General features: G+C 34.9%; 2 protein-coding genes across 9 annotated transcripts in view; one reads left to right on the top strand and one right to left on the bottom strand.

Moving 5' to 3' along the window:
- C6H1orf146 (chromosome 6 C1orf146 homolog) overlaps positions 1–2,533 on the top strand; it is a 33,211-nt gene extending 30,678 nt beyond the window's left edge. For all 5 annotated transcript variants that reach the window (XM_044944699.1, XM_044944698.2, XM_044944700.1 and 2 more), the window contains exons 4-6: positions 1,020–1,188; positions 1,586–1,664; positions 2,318–2,533. In XM_044944699.1, the coding sequence (XP_044800634.1) occupies positions 1,020–1,188; positions 1,586–1,664; positions 2,318–2,452 (383 nt within the window). In that variant the 3' untranslated portion in view covers positions 2,453–2,533. The remainder of the gene's footprint in view (positions 1–1,019; positions 1,189–1,585; positions 1,665–2,317) is intronic.
- Positions 2,534–2,536: 3 nt separating this feature from the next.
- Positions 2,537–27,382, bottom strand: part of GLMN (glomulin, FKBP associated protein) — a 45,231-nt gene continuing 20,385 nt past the window's right edge. For 3 of the 4 annotated variants that reach the window (XM_006061351.4, XM_006061350.4, XM_044944697.2), the window contains exons 8-19: positions 26,596–26,783; positions 26,144–26,197; positions 24,716–24,746; positions 24,521–24,610; positions 22,489–22,530; positions 22,316–22,389; positions 20,952–21,036; positions 17,645–17,751; positions 16,705–16,768; positions 4,537–4,648; positions 3,456–3,538; positions 2,537–3,348 (exon numbers count right to left, since the gene is read on the bottom strand). In XM_006061351.4, coding sequence (XP_006061413.3) covers positions 3,238–3,348; positions 3,456–3,538; positions 4,537–4,648; positions 16,705–16,768; positions 17,645–17,751; positions 20,952–21,036; positions 22,316–22,389; positions 22,489–22,530; positions 24,521–24,610; positions 24,716–24,746; positions 26,144–26,197; positions 26,596–26,783 — 1,041 coding nt within the window. In that variant the 3' untranslated portion in view covers positions 2,537–3,237. The remainder of the gene's footprint in view (positions 3,349–3,455; positions 3,539–4,536; positions 4,649–16,704; positions 16,769–17,644; positions 17,752–20,951; positions 21,037–22,315; positions 22,390–22,488; positions 22,531–24,520; positions 24,611–24,715; positions 24,747–26,143; positions 26,198–26,595; positions 26,784–27,382) is intronic. The other variant, XR_006551810.2, reaches the window with a different exon arrangement.

Genomic DNA, 27,382 nt, shown 5'->3' with positions numbered 1-27,382 from the left:
CTCTAACAGAGATTTTGGAAGACAAGCACTTTCAAAAGCTCCTAGAAATAGACATCCAAGCTGAAAATGGTCCAACCTCACATTCATCCTTCCTGGTTGGATAAAGAGCCCTCTAGAGAGAAGTAAAATATTTTTGGTAAATACCTACTCTGTTGTATGCTTTGGTCACTTTATATACATTCTCTTATTTAATCCTTTTAACAAACCTATCAAAGAACTATTATTCCAACCTTACAGATGAGGTAATTTAGATTCAGAAATGTTATATAAATTTTTAGCGTTAAGTTCATTCAATTAGTATAATCACATAGTTATTTACTTCCTGAGATTGTGTCTTCCACTCATCTTTTAAAGAGCTAATCAGATTAAGCTTCTCTTCTGGACCATTCTTTTTTTGGGAGGTTGGGGGAAGACTGCCACATGGCATGCAGGATCTTAGTTCCCCGACCAGGGATCGAACCTGTGCCCTCTGCAGTGGAAGCACTGAGTCCTAACCAGCAGACTACTAGGGAAGCCTTCTGGAGCATTCTTCTACACTTGATACTGTTTCAGAGACCCTAGGTATCTGCTCCTGAGTGTGTTAATTTATATAATGGTTTATGTTATGATACAAAAGATTCTCCAAGGAATAACTAAAAGTTTGCTTAAAACTACTTTTCAGTTGATTTCCAGCTTTTAAAAATTATAACATGAAAAATTAACATGTAACTAAAATTAGGCCTTACTTTCATTGTGGATAGTGCCTTAAAGGAAAAAAAAAACGGTTACTGACCCAGAAAGGGTTCTCCCCTTAAATATTTAGATTGTCATCCTTTTATTACAGAGCACTTCAAAGAACTACCTAATTATTTTGCTGTGTAAGACTTTTGTTATAGTGATTTCCATCTGTTATGGGTTTAAGGCCTGGACACTTACATATATGTTTAACTTATAGTTATTTTTGTTGATTTTACTAAGTTTATAAAAAAATTTTATTAATATGACAAAGTGACATTTTATATTACGTTCACCTCTCCTAGGAGTTGCATTTTTATTGATGAATGCTAGAGAATGCTTTATGTCTGCTGAAGAAACATTTCTAGCCAAAATTGAGAAGTTTGTTAACATTCACCAAAATAGTTTTTTGGTTCTGTTTGCTGCCCTGCATGGACCTGAAGAATGGAAACTGATGTTCAGGATTCAGCAGAGGTATGGACAGTAACACTACAGACCTGTTTTCCTTAAGTTATTTTATGTACTTCAGTTCTGAATTGTTTCAGGCAAGTGAATTATGTTTTGCCAAAAGATAAACTTTATAATGTTAACCTTTCATTTTTAATACAACACAGGCCAAAGAGCTCTTCTATGAATGAGGGTGACAAGTTTCAGAATGCATGCTGATTTATGGAATTCTTCAGCAAGACTAAATCAGAAGTGGAACACTTTTTAGTCAATTAAGTTCTGGTTTTAAAGCCATATTAAATCCTCTGTGGAATAAGGCAGGCATGAATGAACAAATGACAAACAATAAAGGATTTTTGTCTCTTAGGATAACAAATATAAGTCATATGATCTATTTAACTTAAATGATTTTTTTCTCCCCCAGATTCCTGGGTAGTAACTTACGGATACTTCCAGTACACAACCCAGTAAATGCGATTAATCTTATGTGCACCATAGCTAAGGTAAGTCACCTGAGGAAAATGACATACATACATACACACTGATAAACTTTGAGATTCTTCACTTGCATTCCCTATTCAATGGAATTGACAAATATTGTTTCCCTTAGAGAAGTTGCTATTTCCAAACACATGGAACTCTTTCCCAAGCCTGAACTTGGCCTCTCAAGTCTTCTCAATTCCAGTAGCAACTATCAGAATCACTCATTTAGGTCAAAAGATCATTTGGTCATATATACATTGTGTTGGCCCTACTGGTTACTTAAATCTTCTTTCAAATTCTCAAGTATAAATATTGGTAGTCATGAACTGTCAGAGTGCAAACATGCTATTTTATAACTTGACTAGTTTCCACTTTTCTTTTCATGCTTATTCTCCATAAAGTGTGCTCCCAACTCCCATAGGCAGAGTTAGGTGTTCCTTACTCTTTTACTTGGAACAGATCCCTGTTGAAGCAATTCTTAATAGCATTCTACTTTTCTGGTTTGCATGTTTGAAATTCCATAAAGACAAGTATCAGGTATTTTTCTATTACTCTAATAACTCATACATAGTACTGATTAATACCTGTTGAATAAGTTAGGTATTTTATGATGTGACCCTGTAAAAAATACCTTATTTCTTAAATAATGTTGCATGTTTATATCTTCTTCCAGATCACCTCCAAATCATACATAGATAGCATCTGCTACAGAATGATAACAACTAAAGCTTACATCATTGAGCAAAGTCCTGTGTGGAAAACACTTCAAAAGATAAAACTGAGTAGTGATACATTTAACCCAAATTAGATTATCAACTATAACTGTTAAATGTTCTTTGGGAAGGATATTAAAATAAAATACATATAATTAAAAATGATTTTACTTTCAGAGTTCTGTCAATTCCTTTAATAATGTTCAAAAAATATTGGTACATGTATATAAAACTTAGATTGAAGCTTCTTAATGATACAGATTAAGTTGGAACAACAAATGTTTAATTGCAAATAAGTAGCCCCTTGGGTTAAAGAAAAAGTCATATATACCTTTTTATAATACAAGCCACTATTTCTAAAATTAGTCTTCACAGGTACTTTTACACTGTAACTACTGCTGGAAAGCTGGTGATAGAGGACTCTGCCCTCTAAGGCTCCTGAGGCAGGGAAAGAAAGGGAAATTAGGAGTAGTACACAGACTCAGAATTCTTCTCTAAGCTCCTACAGCTACGATAGCCAGTTTAACACTAGGAGTTCTAAAGTAGCATCTAACTGGAACATAAAGTGTATCAGAATTTTTATAAACTCACAACTGTATGGATAAAGGTAATTCCAGTACATTTTATGAAATCATTATTGATTCGTATTAGATTTTTCAACAGTAGTATTTAAAATACACATGGGCATTATTTACCATATAGATACCTTTTTAAAAGGAAACAATGCTACTGATCCATAATGTGTCACTGCTGAAACAGATAAGAGAAGCTACATTTATTTTCAGTGTGTTTTACAGAAAAACTTCTATAAAGGTATTAAATAAACCATAATGAAAAATAGTGTATTACTAGTTTTTATTTAGGAGATGGAGCTTTCACTTTATCCCATATTTTGCTCAGAGGTAGACTTCGTTTTTGTTTCAACGAGTTCTTCTACTCGAGCCAAAACACTTTCAATCAAATCAAATGTGAAAAGAGCTGAATGTAGGACCTATAATGCCAAGAAAAATTGGTTACTAAGGCTGCGTTTAAAACAAAGCAAAGCAAAAAAGAGAAAAGAGTTCAGTTGGACGTAGCTTAAGAAAATTTCATATCTACCTTAAGTTGCATTTCAGGAGGCATATTTGGGATCTCTTCTCTACCTACATTTAGTGAACAATGATCTTTAGACTTCTGGACTTCTATAAGAGAAGGAAAAAACCGTGTCACACTTAACCATTAAAAACTCTCAGATTTCAATAATAAATTTATAATTTGTTTATTAACTTAAATGCCAGTTATTTGTGTAAATTAAGTCTTATGGTTTTAATAGCTAGTTGTGTTGTTGTTTAGTTGCCAGGTCATGTCCGACTCTTGGACTGTAGCCTGCTTGCTAGGTCCTTTGTGGGATTTCCCAGGCAAGAATACTGGAGTGGGTTGCTATTTCCTTCTCCAGGGGATCTTTCTGACCCGGGATTGAACCCATATCTCCTGCATTGGTAGGCAGATTCTTTACCACTGAGCCACCAGGGAAGATTTAATAGCTCAGGGTATGCTAAAAACCGGCTGTGAACAAATAAAAATATCAAAATTCTGTAACATGTGAATTAATGTTTCTTCAGGTGAATAGCATTATTTTGGCATGTACAAGATGAATGAAACTTTTGTCAACATAAAATCAGAATTAAACCTATCACACTAAGACAAAATTTTTATTTATAGTGATGTCTGTACAAATACCACCATAGTTATATAGAAAAGATTACAAGATTATTAGAACCGCTGACTTTAAAAAGTAATTCTGGACCTAAGATTCTTGTTTGTAATTTGTACAAATTTAGTGGAGGTCGAGATTTAGTAAAGATATCATGGGGGATGGACCCCTCCATACTGAAAGAAGTACAATGATATCCAAACAGAAATATTTGTGATACAATTAGTTTCTAATCAGAACTTGAGGTTTTAAACCAGACTATGCTCCAGTTTGGTTTAAATATTTAACCCAATTTCAGTATTAATTGGAATATATATTCACAAAGAATCATTTTAGTTATAAATAAAATGACTCAGTTGTCATGGTTCCTTGTTGGCTATAAGTTAGACAAGTACAAGATAAAGTTCTTTATTTGGAATATAAATGAGTTTAAAAAATCTGACTAATTTTTAGGCTTAACTGGAAATGAAATTTTACATTACCAACCTTGGCTATTCTTAATTTCTGCTTCATAATGTGCTTTTGACATATTGAGTCCTGTATGGAGGGGCTTTAAGAAATTATTCTCAATCTTTTCAAGTTCTGTCCACAAACCAGTCTGTTTGGAAGAATTAATGAAACAATGTTATTTCATTCAAGATTTATTGTCATCTAGTATTAAACATTAAAAGATGTTTACTCCTTGGAAGGAAAGTTATGACCAACCTAGATAGCATATTCAAAGCAGAGACATTACTTTGCCAACAAAGGTCTGTCTAGTCAAGGCTATGGTTTTTCCAGTGGTCATGTATGGATATGAGAGTTGGACTGTGAAGAAAGCTGAGCGCCGAAGAACTGATGCTTTTGAACTGTGGTGTTGGAGAAGACTCTTGAGAGTCCCTTGGACTACAAGGAGATCCATCCTAAAGGAGATCAGTCCTGGGTGTTTATTGGAAGGACTGATGCTGAAGCTGAAACTCCAATACTTTGGCCACCTCATGCGAAGAGTTGACTCATTGGAAATGACCCTGATGCTGGGAGGGATTGAGGGCAGGAGGAGAAGGGGACGACAGAGGATGAGATGGCTGGATGGCATCACTGACTCAATGGACGTGAGTTTGGGTAAACTCCGGGAGTTGGTGATGGACAGGGAGGCCTGGCGTGCTGTGATTCATGGGGTCGCAAAGAGTCAGACATGACTGAGCAACTGAACTGAGTATTAAACAAGTGCTGAGTGTTGGAGAAACAGAAATGAGTAAGACATGATCTTTGCCTTTCAGAGCAGAGTAGACTGTTTATTAATACATTCATTACTACATCTAGTTATTGTATGTAAATACCAGTCAAAACAAAAACACACTTGTTTAGCATATTCATTATTGTGCCATTTGGACAGCTTCTGGTTTTGAGATCTGTAACTTCAAGTTTTATCCATGAGAAAATTATCTGAAAATAATCCACATAGTCTGAGACATTCTCTTATAAACCATCCCCACAATGACTCTATGTTGTAAGTCCCCTTCAACTCCTTATCTTTCAAATGATATCCTTGTCACAGATCTAGTGCCAGAGAATTCTATTCCTTCTCTATTGATGGAAACTTCTAACACAAAGCTGACTTAAGACTTTCTTGGTGATCAATAAAGATGGAGATTTTACCTGTCTGGGACAGCTTAGGATTATTTTGTCATTCGTATTAAAGATTTTTGTTCTAAGAGCATTTCTTCCTATAGTACTAAAAGGGAATCATAAAGTCTTAGTTTTTTTTTTTTTTTTTAAGAAGAAAAAGAAAATTCATTGGTATTGCTCAGTTTCCAGTTACTTATTACAAAGGAAAGTAGCTTAGGCAAAAAATGAAAACTTAGGAATCCAATTATCTTTAACTGGAACTGGATCATATGAAAACCTATTTTGTAATTGAGCTTATTTTGATCCAAGTACTATATAACATTTAACGTATACAGCCCTCAAAAATAAAATCTACACGTATCTGTGTTGAATAATTTATAATTTCACTGTCACATATATCCCTTTAATTTAAATCTGTCCTTTCTCATTATTCCTATATCAAGAGGAAAAGTGGAGTTCTTGAGGAACTATCAAGAATTCACAATCTCAAAAACATGCATACTTTTCCACTCACCATCTATGAACTTAACCTGGGGAATTAAAAGATGTATGTTGTAATGATTTCACTGTAGATATGTTTATAAAAATGTTTAAATAGTGAAAAATTGGAAATAATGACAGTTTTTCACATCAGGAGTGGGGTAACTTCCATATCCACACAATGGAACACTACACTGCTGTTAAAATAGTACTCCTCTTCAGTACATACTGGCGAGTGGTAAAAAAGCAAATAAAAAGGCTGCAGTATGACTCCTATAATATGATCTTTTAAAAAAAATATGTACAGATTTGCTGGTATAAAGCCTAAAAGGGTATACACTATAATATCAAAAATAAATGGTGAGATTTTATTTTCTTTTTGCTTAATTATCCTGATTTTTAAACAATGAACCAGTTTCAACTGTATACTTTAAAAGACATTTTTAAACATCCATTGAAATCCTAAGTTTTTTGTCCTTACATGAAAAACGTGGGTTATGCGTTAGTGCAGTAGAAACTTCCAAGGATAGTCACACAGCATATCAAGCATGTTACGCAACCATACGCACCCACTGGTTTCACTCCTTACGTTCCTCCCTCTCTCTCCAGCCTTTTCTTTCACCTTTCTCTATCCCCACACCCACTTTTTAAAACCTTCTTTCCCTTTCCTCTAAGCTTAAAAGTAGAACCCACTGCTACCACCCAATATCACAGATGGCTTTCAAGGCTGCAGGTACTGATGACCCTCTACAGATTAAAACACATTCAAACATAAAGAGTACAGAGAAAACACCTTTATACTCACACTAAGCTTTGTCAAATGCACACATCTTGCCCTATTTACTTAAAAAAACAGATATGGTTGAAGCCCTCTTTATTCAAGAGTAAGGCATTAACTATGCAAAATTTTCTAAAGCTTGAGGCTTTAGCAGTTAATGTATTTATACATCTCAATGCTGCATGTTTAAAAATATATAAATGATATCAAAGGATCCTACTTTAGCTCCCTTTTGTTCAGTCCTGTGTTTCTGAGGGTTATTTATGTTATAGCGCTAATCTTTTCACTTTAACTGATATACAGGCATCCCACTATACGATGTATCCTATTACTAGTTTTCTTAAATATTTCATACAGTGCTCACTGAAACTGCTGCATATCTCTTCCTGTTCACATGGGATAAGTTTTTCTAGGGTAGCATTTTTCAAAATATTTTTACCATGGCCCACAGTAAGAAATATAATTTATATCACAACTCAACACACATTTATATAGCTGAAACAAATGTCTTACAAAATGTTCTATTTATAATATCAAATATAATTCTATCAATATTTAAATATAATACAGAAAAACCCCAAAATAATTCCAAAATAAACATTAACAACGATGGTGTGCTTGGAGTCACTGACATCTATTCTGGTATTGAGCCTGGTCCTTTTCTTTCTACACATTCTTAAGGTCTGGTGTGTTGGGGCATCATTTACATTCGGTAAACTCTTGTAGCTGCACAGTTCCGAGTTCTGACAAAGATATACAGCAGTACAGCCACCACCACTATGAAGATCGTCTCATGACCCCAGAAGTTCCCTCGTGCCCCTTGGTGGTGTGTTTTCTTCCCCCACCCCCAAAGAGCACTAGTACTGGTCTACATCCTGTTCCTGGCAAAGAGCTCCTAAAACGCTTGAATTTCCTAAGTGAAGAGTGGTCAAAGTGTATTTTGTTATTCATAAGAAGCTCTTTCAGCCAGGAATGTAACTGTTGGAAAGCCCCTAATAAGAATGGGGGCTGGCTGTTAGAGGAACTGTGTGATTAGAGGGTTATAACTGTCAACTCCTCTCACCACAAACTCCTGGTAGGAGAGAGGGGCTGGAGACTGAGCTGTCACCAGTGACCAGTGATTTAATCAACCACGCTTATGTAATGAAGCCTCCAAAAAACTCAAAAGAATGGGGTTCAGAGAGCTTCCTGGTTGATGACCAGGTAGAGGTGCTGGGAAAGTAGTTTCAAGGGAGGGCATGAAAACTTAGTGCCCCTTCCCACACACCTTGCCTCATGCATCTCTTTCATCTCGCTGTGCTAAGTTACATCCTTTTCCAATAAACCAGTGATCTAGTAGGTAAAATGTTCTGAGTTCTGTGAACAACTTTAGCAAATTAATTGAACCTGAGGAGGGGGTTGTGAGAACCTGTTTTAGCCAGTCTGTCAGAAGTCAGATCAATACCTGGACTTGTGATTGGCATCTGAAGAGGGAAGGGAGGTAATGTTGTGGGACTGAGCCCTTAGCCTCTGTAATCTGATGCTATCTCCAGGAAGAGTGTCATAAGGGGACTGAATTGTAGGACATCTACTTGGTGTCAAAAAATTCCTTGATATGGGAAAATCTCTGCACATTTGGTAACCAAAAGTACAAAAAAATGAGGTTAAGTGTTGAGAGTAGAGCAGAAAAACAGGAATGTTGTTCCTCTACAGGTAGAAAGACAGAATTATTCTAAAATTCAAATGGAGAAGCAAAGGATCTAGAAAAGCCAAAATTTTTTTTAAAGAACAAAGTTGGCATACTCACACGTAAGACTTACTATAAAGTTACAGTAATCAAGATAGTGTGGTACTGGTGAAAGAAGACAGTTCAATGGAACAGAATAGAATCCAAAAATATACCCATACTTATATGATCTTTTTGATCTTTGACAAAGGTGACAAGACAATTTGAGTATAGCCTTTTCAACAAATACTGCTGGAGTCAAAACAAAACTACCTTAACCCATACTTCACCATATAAAAAATTTACTTGAAGTCAATCATAAGTATAAATATAAAAATCTAAACAATAAAACTTCTACTAGAAAATCTGTGATCTTGGGTTAAAACAAAGATTTGTTAGAATCCAAAGAAATATAAATGATTGAAAAGAATAGAATTTATATGCTGGACTTCCTCAAAATTTAACATTTCTGTTCTTTAAAAAATTCTATTAAGATAATGAAAATATAAGCCACAAACTGGAAGAAAATATAAAAACCATACCTAATAAAAGACTTATGTCCAGAATATAGGATAGTTTCCTTTAAAAAATGTTGGTCTAAGTTGAACAAATTTTCATTCACTCTTAATTAGTAATAGAAGTTATTTGAAATCTTATTATCAAAATGATGATAGTTTCCTTCTGTAACAGTAATGTCTTCTACAACTGACAGATAAGTTTAACATATGAAAAATACACTCATGTTTTCCTGTGGTTTCAATTTTTATGTCTTAGGCGTGCCAGAAAATCAGATACATATGTCAATTTTGCCACTCAATATTATCTTTGAAAATAACTGTCAAATAAGATTGCTTTTCAACTAGAAAAACATGTATATTATCCTTGAGTTCTTATGCCCTACTTCGAACTTTCCAAAGGAACAATAAATGAACTCTGATATGATACATTGGTCATGCTTAGATCCAATCACTGAAAAAAGTTTCAAGAGTTTGGCTTATCAGTGAACTGCTAAAATTAACAATTTTCACCACTTTTATAATATAGTTATATCCGAGGGATTTCCTTGAATACCAAAATTTTCCAGCTGACTTAAAACAACTTGCTAGTGCTTCTGACAGTTTAAGAAGGTAATTGCTCACAGTTCTGCTCTGTCACTTATTGCTGTAAACTTTCTACTTTTAGTGACCCCCGGTGTGCTTCCAATTCAGTAAATATAGCTAATCTCTAGATGTATATAAAGGTTAAGGTGAAACAATCTCATATGGTTTTGCAAGTACCAGATATCAATTTAAGTGCTACACAATTTATGTTTCATCAAGAAGCATCAGAACCTTTGCATCCATGTTTTGCAATATAGATTTTCTAAAACATCATGTTACCATTAAGACATACTTTTAAATAAATCAATAGACATAATCCAACACTGTATATGCTGGAAAAATAAACTTTGCAGGCCAAACTGAGTGATTTTTCACATTTGCTAAAAAATATATAATTATATATGCTGATAATGAGACTAGAAGAATGTTGGTAACTTTTCATCTTTCAAACCATTACGGGGCCTCATTCACAAGTTCAGAATGTTGTTTCTAGATGTCTAATTTGGAAGGTTTTTAGCTTTCATTTGCAAGAAAAATTTTATTTTAGACTATCATTTTCATTGGGTATTTACTTTTGATGAAACCATCTTAAATAATCTTAGCTTTAAAGTTATATTCATTTTCTTCCTTTTTAGAATGTAGTTCAAATTAAGGCTAAGTCTACTAATTGTAGGGTCAGTATTTTTCTGAATATTGGCACTATCTACAGTTTCAGATCAACAGTTGAAAGTGAATGTTTCTATATTTTTCACTTATTTTTCTTATTGTCATGAATTTGGAAAAAAAGTTTTCTCCCTCAAAGTTCATTCTGAAAATACACAGATTAAAATAATTTGTGAACTTTCACAATTTTACTGATAGGAGGGACAGTTTGCTTCCCACTTAACCATATACTATGTTACTATAAAATTAAAGTGTACAGTATCATAGCCTTTCTGCTAACTGACCGTTGAATATGTCAGAGATATTGGAAAGCAACACACATCTTATTCCTAGCCAATCTGTCATATCCCCTCCATTTTCAAACCTTGTTCTTTGCAAGTGACCACAAAATTTGCTGCAATATCTGTAACTAAGAATCTGTGCAAACAACCTCAATTATATTCTATTTCATTTTGTAAAACTTGCCAGTCTAAATCAGTAAATTGATTTAAGGACTCATTAAGATGCCTTAAAACAGAAGGTGCTGAGTTAAGAGTATTTATTCAATTTCACTCCTCCTCCTCCTCCTAAGTTGCTTCAGTCGTGTCCGACTCTGTGCGACCCCATAGACGGCAGCCCACCAGGCTCCCCCGTCCCTGGGATTCTCCAGGCAAGAACACTGGAGTGGGCTGCCATTTCCCTCTCCAATGCATGAAAGTGGAAAGTCAAAGTGAAGTCGCTCAGTCGTGTCCGACTCCCAGCGACCCCATGGACTGCAGCCCACCAGGCTCCTCCATCATTGCCCAAAAATGGTTATCTACTTCGTGTCATCACTGTTCTGTATCCTAACCTATGCTATCTACCTTTTTACCATTTGCCATTGCGATGGCTGTGCAATAGTATCTCGCTGCAGTTTTAAGTTACGCTTGCATAAACACTGCTGGTATTGGGAATACTGTCTTGTGGTTATTGGCCACTTGGGTTTCCTCTTCTGTGAGCTGCCTTACAATATCTGTATCCTTTACTTGTTTTTCTGATTTGTGGTCTTGATTCTTGCTTTATAGTTATCTGATTTTTTGATACTAACTATTGGGTGGAGGAAGTATTTTGGGTTTTTTTCTCTTTCTTTTTGTGGCTTTTTCAGTTTGTATGCATTTTCTTTCCTTGAATAGGTTTTAGTTTCAATGTTCTTAGTTTTATCAATCTATTCATTTGTGGTTAGTGCTTCTTTACTTAAGAAAGTCTTCTCTACCCTTAGGTTACACAGTATTCTAAAAATCTCTAAATTCCTTTTCAACGTTAAGTCTTTAATCTATTTGGAATTTTGTTTTGTATATTATGTGACATAGGCATCTTAATTCCCCCCTTCCCATATGTATGACAAATTACCCATCATCATCATCTATTGAACAGTCCCATTCTTCCCCCCTTTTTTCCCCTCATAAAGTTTTACACATATTTTTACATATTTTCCTAAGTATCTCATATTTTTTGTTATATTATTTTCCCGTGGACTAATATTTTTATCATGATTATATATTGAATGTATTAAATGCTTTTTCTCTATAACTATTGATACAGTCAAGTACTTCCTCTACTTTAACCTATGAAATTACATTACCTTATATTACCAGAATGAATCCAACTGAGTTTGATGACTTATAACAAATTTTTTTTGCTAGATCTGGTTTTGGTAATATTATTATCTATATATCTGTTTCCCTGAGTAGCTAAGCTGGTTAAGAATCTGCCTGCAATGCAGGAGACCCCAGTTCGATTCCTGGGTCAGGAAGATCTGCTGGAGAAGGGATAGGCTACCCACTCCAGTATTCTTGGGCTTTCCTGGTGGTTCAGCTTCTTAAGAATCTGCCTGCAATGTGGGAGAGCCTGTAATTTCACTGAAGCACACTATCCTAGACTGTTTGGGTATTAAGGTCATACTTTACTAAACATAACATTTAGACACAACTACACTTTTTCTAGTCTTTTGAATGTTTTGTATGAGACTTGAGTATATGTTTTTTGAAATTATGGTAAAAATTATCTGCCCTGTGATTTCTCTTAGATTGTTACAGTTTTGTTCGATTATATTTTCTAACAAATTCCATTTTATTGAAGTTTCAAATTTTATTGGAATGTTTTCATGTAACTTTCCTTTTGTTCTTCAATCTGTGTTGTATTTATACTTCCTTTTTAATTAACATATTGTGTCTTCACCCATTTTTAATATCAATCTAAACAAGTACATATTAGGAATTTCTAAAAATTGAATTATGTAAGATATCCAAGTAATTTTTATTAGACCCATATGCTGAGAAACAGTGATCTAGAATGATGCTGTCCAATGCCAAGGAGGAACTGAATTTTTAATTTAAAAAACTTAAAAATTAATTTAAAATTTAATAGTCATATGTGGCTACTGTCTATTGGACAGTGTAACTCTAGAAGGTCTAATAAAGACCCCCTAAGATAAAAGACTTCAATAAAAGACTTTAGTTTCTCTTAATGGCAATAATTTAATACACAGTCCATAATCTAAAACTTACAATAAGGTAATAAAATGTGCCACAATGAGGCTAAAGAAAATTTGTTCACATTCAGTTCTGCATAATTTCACAAATTTTTCTTGTGATGAATAACAGTAATATTTTTTTAGAAACACGTAGGAGTGAAGAAGCTGTGGAAACAAGAATATTTTCTCTCTTTTACATTAAGATGGTGTGCATGTGTACTCAGTTGCTCAGCTGTGTCTGACTCTTTGCGACCCCATGGACTATAACCCACTAGGCTTCTCTGGCATGGAATTTTCCAGGCAAGACTACTTGAGTGGGTTCCCATGCTCTCCTCCAGGGGATCTTCCTGACTCAGGGATTGAACCTGCATCTCCTGCATTGCAGGGGGATTCTTTAAGATTATTAGATTTATGGAAAAAAAACAATACAAAGAAAATCATATTTTACTTCAATGTCTAGAAAAAAGTAACAAGATTTTTAAAAATAGTTATAAGGATAAAAATTTGAAATGTTCACAAGTGCTTACTTTAAAATTTTATACCCAAGCAACACACTGGTAGAGTACTGAGACCATTTCAGTTTTAGAGCTTAACTATACATTTCAAATTTCACTGCAGCTTGTTGCACAAAATAGAAAGGCAGTTTTATACCATAGTGAAATTTATTGTGAGGAAAGGGACCTTGCAAAGGACACAGTCAACCATGATATTATAGAAATAAAAGGAAGGAAATGAATAAGACCCAGTTTTTCCCTTCTAATTTGTGTATCATGTCTTATTTATGAAATAATATTGTAGAACTTTATCACTTGTAATATTAAGGAATGTTATAACCTTAAGTCATTTGGCTCTGCAAATAACATACAAGGTATATGTTTTAATCTTGGAGAAAGAAACAATTTAAATGAGAACCTAAAATGTGGATTATATAGAACTATATGTATGTGGACGTATGCCAGGTATTTATTGTTCTATCCTAAATGAAAAGCATATATGTGTACATTACATAATTCAATTTTTTAAAGTTCCTGATACACACTTCTGGCCTTTACAGTCTTACATTGTTTCTCTTGATCCTGCTTTCTACATATTACAATGACAAATTATTTAGGAAAAAAAAAAATAGGTAAGCAGAGATAGGTAAGGAAATGAGTAGCTAGAAGGTGAGCGATAAATTATTATATGCTGTGTATTAGAATAAATTACTGAAATTAAACAATTAACACTTATATAAAGATACCTACCAAATAATAGTGAACACTAGTCTAAAAATTAAGTTGGTTTGATCAGTAGAGAGAGATGGAGTTTCAAGGTCCAAGAAGTTACGTGAAACTGAAGTGTGGGGAAAGTGCTTTTAAATTATTATGCAAAGAGATGAAGAGACTATTATGAAGATTAAGAGACTATAATGAAGAAGCCTATTATGCAAAGAGGAAGGGAATGATTTATGAAGAAAGTCAGATGACAGTAACCCAAAACAGCAGGAAAAGAAATGGATCATTATTCAATTATGAATCACCTTGTTTTATATTTTAATGATCCTGTTCTTAGTTTTTCTGTACACTTTTTTGATGGCTTTTCAGCTTTTTATCTGACTAGTTACCACCACAGCATATTTAACTCAAAGACAGGTACTAATAGGAGTCCTTTTGAATAAAACTACTCACAATTCAGCATCATTAGAATATCATTTTGTTTCTCCTTTAATCATATATTTCTAAAAACTCAGAACCTCTTACTTTCTTGTTAACCACAGCAGACAGATATGCCTCTCATTTATATTCAGGACCTACTGTGACTGCACTTGGTAGAAATGCTTCCATGATGAACAAGCTGCCTCAAAGGTGTTAGGTTACCATCTTGGATTGGTGTTTTGTTTTGTTTTGTTTTTTGCCAGTTTCCTTGGTATGATGATTCTTACGGTAACCTGCATGGCAATACTTTGGAATATTTGATTCTTAAGAAAAAAATTTTAAAACTTACATAAGAAGGCAGTCTTATAAGCTGGTTATATCCTTTTCTTTACTATATAATATTCAAACTAAATAAACGTGAGGTATTATCTGTGGATATCAGAGTAGACACTGCATAATGCTAAAACTGCTCTGCCTTCCCTCTCTTTGCTACCCCTGTGGTACACTGTGCTCCATACCTACTAATAATAAATCTATCCCTCCTAATCAAGAGGATGCTTTCTCACCCTGTCAGACAAATCAGATCATTTCTAGATATGGCCTCTTCCTGAAGAAAGTAAAAACTCATACCATACTTTAAGGACACTTTTCGGAAGCCTCAGGGCTTCCACTGCTCCTGAATTTACTACAAAAAAAAAAAAAGAGGAAGTTCTAGTCACTACATTTGGTCATGGCTATTTCTGCTTCTTGCTAATTATATGCCCTTGTGCATGTTATAGATCCTTCCTGTGCTAACATCATCTATGAAAAATAAAACTAAAGAGCACTGATAGCATAGTGAAGAATATACGATAGCACCCAGACAGGATAGAGTTGTCAGGGGCTAGGGATGGGTGTGGAATGATGACATCAGCATTAACTGGGAGGGGAAAAGGGAGCTTCTCGTGATGTTAGTAATGTTCTATATTTGATAAGGATTTGGATAAGAGATTTAAGCATTTGTTAAAACTCAGTTAATGTATAATTAAAATCTGGGCATTAGATTTTATGTGAACTTTAACTCAAAGAAAAATTATACACAAGTATTTAACTCTTTTGAATGAAATATGTGCTGAAGTATTTATGGGAAAGTATGATGATGTTTGTAGTTTACCCTGAACTGCATCAAAAAATAAAGAGAGACTGAAGGATGGGTAGAGGATAGAGAGATGGATAAGTGATAAGAGCAGAGTAAAATGTTAACAGTAGAATCTCTGCAGTGCATAAAACAGCGATCACTCTGAAATTCTTTCAACTTGGCTTTATGTTTGAAAAAACGTTAGAAAAAAAAGCATCCTTGTTTAGAGTATCCACTAGTCAGTGATAGCACATAACTATCTTTGCCTGAAGAGCAATGAATGGGAAGTCAGATCACTGGATCTAATAGATTCAGTCAAAAATCTACTGCTACTTTCTCCATAAATGTTTGATCCCAAATCATGATTTACTTTAAAGAAAAAAAAAAAAGGCTCTGGGATTCTTATATAAAACTCAATTACTTTCATTTCATTTATTACTTTCTAAAAAGCTTAACCATGCATGTAATTCAGGTAGTTACAGTTAATAAGATGACACATATAGAGAAAGCAACTATTAGAGTTAAGTAGAAAGAGAAGATAAAAAGCAAATATAATTTTACTGTATGACAAATCTCCCTCAAATAGTTTTCTGCTTATTGAATACCTCTTATGGTGCACTATTTTTAAAAATTTCAACTTCCTACACATTATTCCAAAGGTGCTGTTAACAGATTTAGTGCTGAAAATGCTTCAATTTGTTAAGTCCAATGAGGGGGATATCAGATTATTTTATTTTGTATAGCTCAGACGTAAATCATGAGCTATATAGGTGAAGGTTAATGAACAAGATAAGCAAACATATGTTGAGTTTCAAAAGGTACTGCAACTTACCTACGTAACAGAGCTAAGTGATGCTCACAGCAAGAGCACAGAGGCACAACAGGAAAAGGAAAGGGCAGTTGGATGTGGGGTGGTCAGGACTCCTGGGAATTAACTTCTAGTTTAAAGAATAATTGTTGGCACTTATTGCAACTGGGTAAAATACTACTCACTGGCTTAAGTAGATACTGATAAGAAAATAAAAAAACATTCCTTACGCATTTGAATAATAGTTTCTTTTTAAAAAAATTCACTTACTTGATTGTCTTTTTCATTATCTTTGATAATCAAATACCTCAATAAATTCAACGAAGCCATTATCCTGTTAATTAAAAAAATATGATTTGTTACTTACAGTACAATTTTACATAATCAGCAATTTCAGTGAATAAAGGTTAAGTTAAAACCTTGGGTATATTTCTCCAATTATGTTTGGGCATCCAAAACTTTTCCTTTAAAATATTTTATCACATATCTTCCTCCCTTAGCATAATTTATTACTCTCATTCTCCAAGTTCACAAAATTTAATTGTGAAAATTACTATTCTCTTTTTCCCCAAGGGAGACTGCTGCTGTTGCTACTGCTGCTAAGTCACTTCAGTTGTGTCCGACTCTGTGCGACCCCAGAGACGGCAGCCCACCAGGCTGCTCCGTCCCTGGGATTCTCCAGGCAAGAACACTGGAGTGGGTTGCCATTTCCTTCTCCAATGCATGAAAGTGAAAAGTGAAAGTGAAGTCGCTCAGTCGTGTCCGACTCTTAGCGACCCCACGGACTGCAGCCCACCAGGCTCCTCTGTCCATGGGATTTTCCAGGCAAGAGTACTGGAGTGGGGTGTCATTGCCTTCTCCACCAAGGGAGACTTGTTATCTTTAATGTTTGAGAATACCATCTTCTTGAATTTTAAGATTCCTTTTATATACAACTATATCTCAACATTCATTCTAGTAATACTAAAAGTAAAATTACATATTGTATATGAAAAAAAAAGATGTATGTCTTGGAAAATGAAACAATAAAATCCAAACATATAAGCAACTAAACAACAAAAATTATTTAAACATGTAAATATGTAATTTTATGAACCATTAACTATAAAATCACAGGAAAGTATGTTTTATTTTAGTTTAGGTTCCCAAAACAGGGGTTTCACATTTTATTCTGAATTTACTATGTGAACCTTAGTAATGGTCACCTCACCTATCTGAGTTTTGCAGTAGATCTGTTTCAGCACCCTCTGGGAGAACGAGTACCAAATCCAGAAGGGAAATCAGCTGTGGTCCTGTAAACCATTTGTTCTGTGTTTTCTAAGAAGCAAAAGAAAACATGATAAAGGCTTTAAATAACAGGTTGATACATACATGTAGTATTTATTTTCCTAGTACCTTGATACTACAAAAATTAGCCATTACACATTTTAAATACATATTTTTAACTTTGATTTCCATTCACTATTTCCAGGCACTTGGAACAAACCCTGCTAGTTTGAGAGCACTGGTATGCTCTTTCTCTGTTCTCTATATGGAATTACTGAGTATTTACAGACTTCAGTTTCCATTAATATTTCACAAGTATGCAGCAAAACAAAAAGAAATCATATTATTAGAATTAATACAATTTAAATCTATAGTTAACAATTTCAAAATCCAAGTTTTTAAAAAAGAGTAGAAATGGGGGGGAAAATATACAAGCATACCTCATTTTACTGCACTTCACTTTATTGCATTTTTTTACATAGTGAAGGCTAGTGGCAACTTTGTGTCAAGTAAGTCTATCAGCACCATGTTTCCAACAGCATTTATTCACTTCACATCTGTGTCACATTTTGATCATTCTCCAAAATTTCAAACTTTCATTATTATATATTTTTCAGGGTGATCTGTGATCAGTGATCTTTGATGTTATTATCATTAACTGACTGTTTAGGGGCACCATGAACCATGCTCACAGAAGACAGTGAACTTGAAAAGTATGTGTGTTTTGACTGTTCCATTGTCTGGCCATTCCTCTGTCTCTCTCCCTCTCCTTGGTCTTCCCTATTTCCTGAGACACAATAGTCCTGAAACTAGGCCAATTAATAACCCTACAATGTATTCAAGTAAAAGGAAGAGTAATACAAGTCTCATTTTAAATCAAAAGCTAGAATTGATTAAGCTTAGTGAGGAAGCATGTCGAAGGCCAAGCTAGGCCTCTTGTGCCAAAATTAGCCTAAATGCAAGTTAGCCTAAATGCAAAGGAAAAGTTCTTGAAGGAAATTTAAGAGCTACTCTACTGAACACCTGAATGATAAGAAAGTGAAATAGCTTTATTGCTGATATGGAGACAGTTTTAGTGGTCTGGATAGAAGATCAAACCAACCACAACATTCTCTTAAGCCAAAATGTAATCTAGAGCAAGGCCCTGACTCGTCCATTTAATTAAGGCTATGAGGTGAGAAAGCTGCAGAACGAGTTTGAAGCTAGTAGATGTTGGCTCATAAGGTTGAAAAAGCAGCCAATCCCAGACCTAACAGTGCAAGGTGAAGCAGCAAGTGCAGATGTAGAAGCTGCAGTGATTCAGAAAATCTCCGAAGGTAATTTTGGGCTTCCCTTGTGGCTCAGATGGTAAAAAATCTGCCTGCAATGCAAGAGACCTGGGTTCGATCCTTGGGTTGGGAAGATCCCCTAGAGGAAGGCATGGCAACCCATTCTAGTATTCTTGGCTGGAGAATCCCCATGGACAGAGGAGTCTGGTGGGCTACTGTCCATGAGGTTGCAAACAGTTGAACACAACTCAGTGACTATGCACAGCACAGGAAGGTAATTAATGAACATACCTACACTAACCAAAGGATTTTCAATGTAGATGAAAATAGACTTATACTGCAACAAGATGCCACCTAGGCTTTCACAGCTAGAGGAGAAAATGCCTGGCTTCAAAGCTTTGAAGGACAGACCAACTCTCAAGAGTTAATACAGTTGGTGGCTTGAGGCTGAAACTAATGCTTAATTTTTACTGCTCCAAAAATCATAGGGTCTGTAAGAATCATACCAAATCTACTCTGCCTATGCTGTATAAATGGAACAATAAAACCTTGACAGCATATTTGTTTATAACATGGTTTATTGAACACTTTAACCCTACTCTTGAGATTTATTGCTCAGAAGAAAGATTACTTTCAAAATATTACTACTGCTCACTGACAATGTACTTTGTCACTTAAAAGATTTAAGGAAGATATAAAATGAGATTAATGTCTTCATGCCTGCTAGCACAATATCCATTCTGCAATCCATGGAAAAAGGAGTAATTTCAACTTTAAAGTCTTAGTCTTTAATAAATACATTTCATAAAGCTATTGCTTCAGAGACAGTGATTCTTCTGATGTATCTGGGTAGATCAAACTGAAAACCTTCTGGAATCATTCGTGATTCATGAGAAAAGGTCAAAATATCAACATTCACAGGAATTTGGAAGAAATTGATTCCAACCCTCACAGATGACTTGAAGAGTTCAAGACTTCAGTGGAGGGACTTCCCTGGTGGTCCAGTGGTTAAGAATCCATCTTCCAATGCAGAGGATGTAGGTTCACTCCCTAGTCAGAGAACTAAGATCCCACATGTAACAGGGCAACTAAGCCCACATGCCACAATCAGAGAAAACCCACATGCTGCAACAAAGACCCAGCACAGCCAAAATTTTTTTAAAAAAGGAAGTAACAATAACTGTGGTGGAAACAGCAAGAGAACTAAAATTAGAAGTGGAGCCTGAAGATGTAAATGAACTGCTGCAATTTCAATGATAAAATCTGAACAGATGAGGAGCTGTTTCTCCTAGGTTGGCAAAGAAAATTGTGTCTTGAGACGGAATAGACTCCTGATGAAGATGCTATTCAGACTGCTGAAATGACAACAAAGGATTTCGAATATTACATAAAACTTAGTTGATAAAGCAGTGGCAGAGTTTGAGAGGACTGACTTCAATAATCAAAGAACTTTTATGGGTAAAATGATGTGAGACAGCTTTGCATGCTGCAGAGAAATCATTTGTGAAAGAAACAATCAACTTGGCAAACTTTACTGCTGTCTTACTTTAAGAAATAGCCACAGCACCCTGATCAGTAGCCATCAACATCGACCTTCCACTAAGAAAAAGATTACAACTCCCTGAAGTTTCAGATGATAGCTAGCATTTTTAAGAAAAACAGTATTTTAAAATTAAGGTATGTACATTGTTTTTTTTAGACATAATGCTACTGCACTTAACAGATTAAAATGTAGTCTAATTAACTTTGATATGCACTGGAAAACCAAGAATTTTGTGTGACTTGCTTTACGGAGATTTCTGCTTTATCATGGTGATCTGGAGCCAGACCCATACTATCTCTGAGATGTGCCTGTACCCTAATATTAGAGATAGAAAAGGTCCATAGAGCAAGATTCCACATTAATGTATGCCACAAATGAGTAAATAAGTCCTACAAAATAAAAGAATAAATTGATAATTGACGCCTTAGTTATGCTCTTACCTTTAACGAAATGTCAATTTGATTTTTGATATTTTGAATAATAAAGGCCTCCACACCTGAGTGATTACTTGTACTCAGTAAGCACCTTTAAAGCAAAATTACAATACATTTGAAATGATCCTGGACTGCATTATAAATTAAATGATGATGAAAGTTTTATAAATTCAAATGGGCCATGTGTTATTTGCAGAAATAGGAAAAAAACAGTGCAGACAACGACAAAGTCACCTGTTATGGCTACTGCCCTCACTAACTGGCAAATTCTATTTTAACTGGGTTTTTCCAAAAAGAAATTTCTATTAAACCAAATTTGAATCTTGTTATGCATATACGTGCAATGTGCATATATGCACATTTTATGCATATATGCATTATGTGCAATGATCTAACACAGCAAGTACAGTCACTAGTATAATAGCTTAAAAACTCCCCAAATTATTCCCTGTTTGACTAGTCTGGTTAGATTAACTTAATTGCAAAGAAAGGAAACTCAACCTGATCAACCTAAGAACAGGGAGTTTTCTGGGTAGGAATACAGGTAGATCAGAATAGGAAAGCTGGTATTAGACCTAAGCATCAAATGGAGATTTCATAAACCGACTCTGATTCTTATCAAACAGAAATGAAGAAAAAAGGAATCAAGAGTGATAGTATTGGGCAATCCCAAAGAACACTTCTTACTTAGCATGTTACCACTGCCCCAATTTGGTTTTAACTCATTTTTATTACCCAGGTATCAACAAACTAAGGTCTGCAGGCCAAATCCAGCCTACTGCCTGTTTTGTTTTATTAGAACACACTGACCCTTACTACAAACACAAAGTTGAGCAGTTGTAACAGAGGCTGTGTGGCCCATAAAAACTATATTTACTTAGGGCTCTTTAAGAAAATTTGCTGATCTTCAAATCAGAGCTGCTAGAATCTTTTGGTCCTCAAACAGTACTATTAATAAGCTCCACTGTTAAAGTGAATAGGCTGTCAAAGGTTATAACTCCATTAATTTCAAGAGCCATTAATTTCAACTGTGAATAATGGATATTTATTGACATATATAAAGTTCTAGCAGAAGCCATACCAATCTCAGTTTAATCTTTTCAGTCTACTTTAATTTTAGTGTATTTCAATTAATTGAACTGAAGTGTGTGTGTGTGTGTATATATACACACATGTTTATTATGTAATATTCACACAATATATATTTATATATGTATCCATAATTTTTGATTAATTCATCTCTACCTATCAAAGAGAAGAGAGTGGAATTACATGCAAAACATACCAAAATACAATAATCTTGAATAATTAATGGCATCAATTTGGTTTTTAATCAACCACACATTTCTCAATTAACCTTTGATACATACCTAAATAATGTATATTTGCCTTGTGGATCCAATTTGTTAATATACAGCTGAAGCACAGCTAAACCTTTTTTCCTCTAAAACGGAACAAATAATATTGTTACATAAACTAAAGATTAAATTATTAAAACTTTTCACTGAAACTCATTATTATTTAGTCCCAGATATTTACATACCAATGTCTCAATGGGGCAGAGGGTCATTACTTTGACTAAGCCCTGGAAATAAAAAACCAAATTTATTTCAAACATTAGATTATACTGACTACAAAGAAACAACTATATTATTAATGTATACTAAAAATTCAGAGAAATGAGGATAAGAGATTTAAAGCTGAAGTAATTTTTGCCTTAAGCCTTTCATTCTACTGTTATGCCTATAGGAAGCTAAGTACAATCCATTTTGTAACTGGTATTGAGTGGGTGTTACCAAGTGTATAGTTAGAAGCACATAGTAATTTTCAATTACGTCTAGAGTGGCAAAAGAAATGAAATCAAACATGTAGAAATATAATCCACTAATTTAAAATAATCAGACTTATTATATACTAACAGAAGCCAGAAAAACATTTACTTTTGCTTTATAGACTTTGCCAAAGCCTCTGACTGTGTGGATCACAACAAACTGTGGAAAATTCTTAAAGAGATGGGAATACCAGACACTTGACCTGCCTCCTGAGAAATCTGTATGCAGATCAAGAAGCAACAGTTAGAACTGGACATGGAACAACAGGCTGGTTCCAAATACGTCAAGGCTGTATATTGTCACCCTGCTTATTTAACTTAAATGCAGAGTACATCATGCGAAATGCCAGCTGGATGAAGCACAAGCTAGAATCAACACTGCCGGGAGAAATATCAATAAGCTCAGATACACAGATGACACCACCCTTATGGCAGAAAGTGAAGAAGAACTAAAGAGCCTCTTGATGAAAATAAAAGAGGAGAGTGAAAAAGTGGCTTAAAGCTCAATATTCAGAAAACTAAGATCATGGCATCCAGTCCCATCACTTCATGGCAAATAGATAGGGAAACAATGGAAACAGTGACAGACTATTTTTTTGGCTCCAAAATCACTGCAGATGGTGATTGCAGCCATGAAATTAAAAGATGCTTGCTCCCTGGAAGAAAACCTATGACCAACCTAGACAACATATTAAAAATTAGAGACGTTATTTTGCTAGCCATGGTCCATCTAGTCCATCTAGACTACATCCAGTAGTCATGTATGTGAGAACTGGACTATAAAGAAAGCTAAGCGCTAAAGAATTGATGCTTTTGAACTACGGTGTTGGAGAAGACTCTTGAGAGTCCCTTGGACTGCAAGGAGATCCAACCAGTCCATCCTAAAGAAAATCAGTCCTGAATATTCATTGGAAGGACTGATGCTGAAGCTGAAACTCCCATACTTTGGCCACCTGATGCGAAGAACTGACTCACTGGAAAAGACCCTGATGCTGGGAAAGATTGAAGGCAGGAGGAGAAGGGGACGACAGAGGATGAGATGGTTGGATGGCATCACCGATGCAATGGTCATGAGTTTGAGTAGGTTCCAGGAGTTGGCGATGGACAGGGAAACCTGGCGTGCTGCAGTCCATGGGGTTGCAAAGAATCGGACATGACTGAGCGACCGAACTGAAACTGATTTTTCTATTTAAATAGTGGAAAAACAATTTGCTACATTGACATCTAAGACCTATTTGGCTATGATAACAAAAAACTAATAAACAGGGGCAAAACAAATCACAGGAGAGAAAAACAAAATATTTTTGTAGTAATGAATTATATATGCCTAGATGTAGTCCTGAGGACCTGAGTTATGATAAAAGTAAAGGAGCTTCATTTTTCAAGGTTCCTACAGAACGGAAGTGTTAAAGAAGAAAGTTGTATTTCCCACTGGATGCTATACTGTCAAATATAGTAGCCACTAGCCACATATAGCTAGTTAAGGTTAAATTAAATAAAATTTAGAATTCAGTTCTTTATGTCACACCAGCCACGTTTCAAGTGTTCAATATGGCTAGTGGCTTTCAAACCGCACAGCACAGGCAACAGGATACTTTTGCCATTACAGAAAGTTCTACTGGACAGCAAGGTACCAGAGTTTTCAAAGGATATGGAGAAAAAAGCAGGAAAGGAATCTGAGAAGAACTTAAGTTTAGAATAGAAAAGCAGCATTTTTCAAGATTAGAATACATATTTTACTTACCTGAGGTACAGTAAGAAAACTCTTGATTTCTAAGTACTGGTGAAGTAGACTGTTGTCCTCTATTCTCAATAAACCATTCTCCAACAGATCCTACAGATTAAAATATATGCAGAGATACAAATATGGTAACATCAACAGCTGTATTTGTTAACATGACTGTGTATTTAAATTATAATGGTTGCAAACAAATCTTACCAATCCTTTGGAGAAAACAGACTCCTCTGTTCTGGAAGAGAGTATTAAAATTTATCAACATGGTTTTCTAAATTGCTTTAGAATTATTCTTCACTTTAGGAAAATAAATCAAAAATTGAATTTTATATACTTTAAAAAAGCATATTAAGGAGAAATTCTGTTGAAGAACTTAGTCAAAATTCTTAATCCACCTTTGATCTGTCTTTTGATTTGGCTACTGATAGCAAAATTTACCATAATCAGTCCACTCAGGGCTTATTTCCTGGTGTCAGATCAGTAGAATTTCAATACCAAGTGCTAAGAAATAAATTATGCCTGATATAATGCCATGTATTCTAATTGATTAATTGGTTAACTCTTTCAAATTCTTTATATGTATCTATATATATAAAGTAATGCTTTCCATTTATTTATTTTTTAAAGGTTTACAATCATTGTTAATGAAATATTTAAGATCCGTGGCAAAAAATATGATCTTAGGCTCCAGGTTCTTGTTCTAACCATAAAAGGAATTAAAAGTGTTCCTTTTTTTGCCTCAATGACTAAACAGTTTGGAAATTTTAAGACTATAGAACTGAATATTAAAATCAATACACATTCTCATTTTATGTATATAACAGGAACTATGTAAAATCATTAACACATACACAATACAGTAAATTTACAGAGTTAGTAACTACTTGTGCCAGGAGACCCTTGGAAATTCCTGCCTTGCAGGCCGAGGCTTTGGACATTTGCCATGTAACAAATCTTCCTTCACCTGGGAAGAGGCAGGATTAATGAAGTGTCACTAGTATTCCTACAGGATAGCACCGAAAGGCCCTGACTGATCTCAAGAGAGAATTTCAACGTGTTATAGAGAAAGAAAACAAACCATAGAGTTGTGCAAGATTCTTAAATATCTATCTGGGAAAACTGCATACCTGTTACTTGGTAATTTTTTTTAAAAGAGAAAGTTTTTCTTCTTATTGGTGCCTCAAATGAGAAAAGCTATTGAATGATATCACTGTCAATAATCTAAGCTATAAAAGGTAGAGTCTTATGATGCAGTTCACAGATTGTATCCATGAAGCAAAACCATGGATGAATTTCTTTCTTGACCACCTCTCCTTAGACTGGAAGAGGCTGCAGTGGGATAGAGGTATTTTAATTTACCAACTTCTGAAATAAGCAAAGAAACCCTAGAAGCAGATCACTGGAAATTTCCTTAAAAGACAATATTTTAATATTATCTTTAGCTTAAAATAAGAAATTTTGTTGTAAAGATCCCTTTGGTTCATTTCTGTCTCTTGTGAATACTTGCTTCACTATTTTATAAAATAATTAATTAACTAGGGTCTGGCAAAGACAAAGTAGTTTCCCTTGATCTTGACAAGGGCTATTTTAACACTATTATTTAATTCTGAGATGCTACTTAAATAATCTTACCTTTGTAAAAGGACTTCAATATGCCCCATATTAAACTGCAAAAGATATGATGGGCTAAAATAGAAAAAATGTATATATAAACACATACACATATACATGTACTTTTAGAAGCGCATATCCACTCAGGATTATATTAATAATCCAGTTAAAAGATGATGGCAATTTAGACCACCCTATTGGCAACTGGCCCAACAGCTTCAAACCAGGCTCAGTTTAACACTTTCTGACTCTTGTCCCAATCATTCCTTATGTCTATTTCAATGCCTCCCCTCCAACCCTTTTTACTACTGATGATTACTGGCTTTAAAAAGATTATAGGCAGTAATACTTAGAATAAAAATAGGTTTTGTTTAAACTTCACTGAAAATGTACTAATACGTTAATATACATTGGACATTTGATAAATGCGTTTGATGCTATTCCTTTTAGAATACATAAACACTAACTCCTACCTTAAGACCATTGGAAGCTGATCAATACTGATGCCCTGAACAAATACTAGATATGCCAGAGAAGCCATAGAGTCTGATAACTGTTTGTCTTCTTCTTCCTCAAATTCAAGATAATCCCAAGTCTTCTTTTTCCTTCCATGATTAAAAATCATTTTGGGAAAAGGGTATCCAATTGCTGACAAAAATCCCTGTGAAATGGATAAAAAAGGAAGCTACAGCAGACACTCTACTGTGCCCTCTCCCACCCCATATTCACGTCCTATATAATCCTCTCCTCTTGAGCGTGGGTAGGACCTGTGAGACTTGCTTCTACCCAGCAGACTATGGCAAGATGCCACCCCATGATCAGATTGTGTTCTACTGCAAAAGTGAAGCGATTTTTGCAGATGTAATTAGAGCCCCAAATCAGCTGATGTGAGTTAAGAAGGGAGACTATCCTCTGTGGGCCTGACTTAAGAGGAAGAATGTTTTTAAAGAGGATCCAGGCCCTCTTGAAGAGTCAGAAACTCACCTCTGCTGGCTTTAAAGAACTAAGCTGCCAAGTTATGAGGGGGCCTATTTAGAGGGCTATCTGGCAGGGAACTACAGGCAGCTTCTAGAAACTCAAAGTGGTCCCTAGCCAGCAAGAAAATGGAGTGTGTGTATGCTCAGTAGCTCAGTCATGTCCGACTCTTTCTGACCCCATAAACTGTGTGGCCCACCAGGCTCCTCAGTCCTTGGAATTTTCTAGGCAAGAAAACTGGAGTAGGTTGCCAAATGGAGACCTCAATCCTGTAGCTTCAAGAAG

Source organism: Bubalus bubalis, chromosome 6 (genome assembly GCF_019923935.1).
Source record: "Bubalus bubalis isolate 160015118507 breed Murrah chromosome 6, NDDB_SH_1, whole genome shotgun sequence".
In the NCBI taxonomy this organism is placed as follows: Eukaryota; Metazoa; Chordata; class Mammalia; order Artiodactyla; family Bovidae; genus Bubalus; species Bubalus bubalis.
The sequence above is the reverse complement of the archived record's forward strand: the minus strand, read 5'-3'. Positions and strand labels throughout refer to the sequence as shown.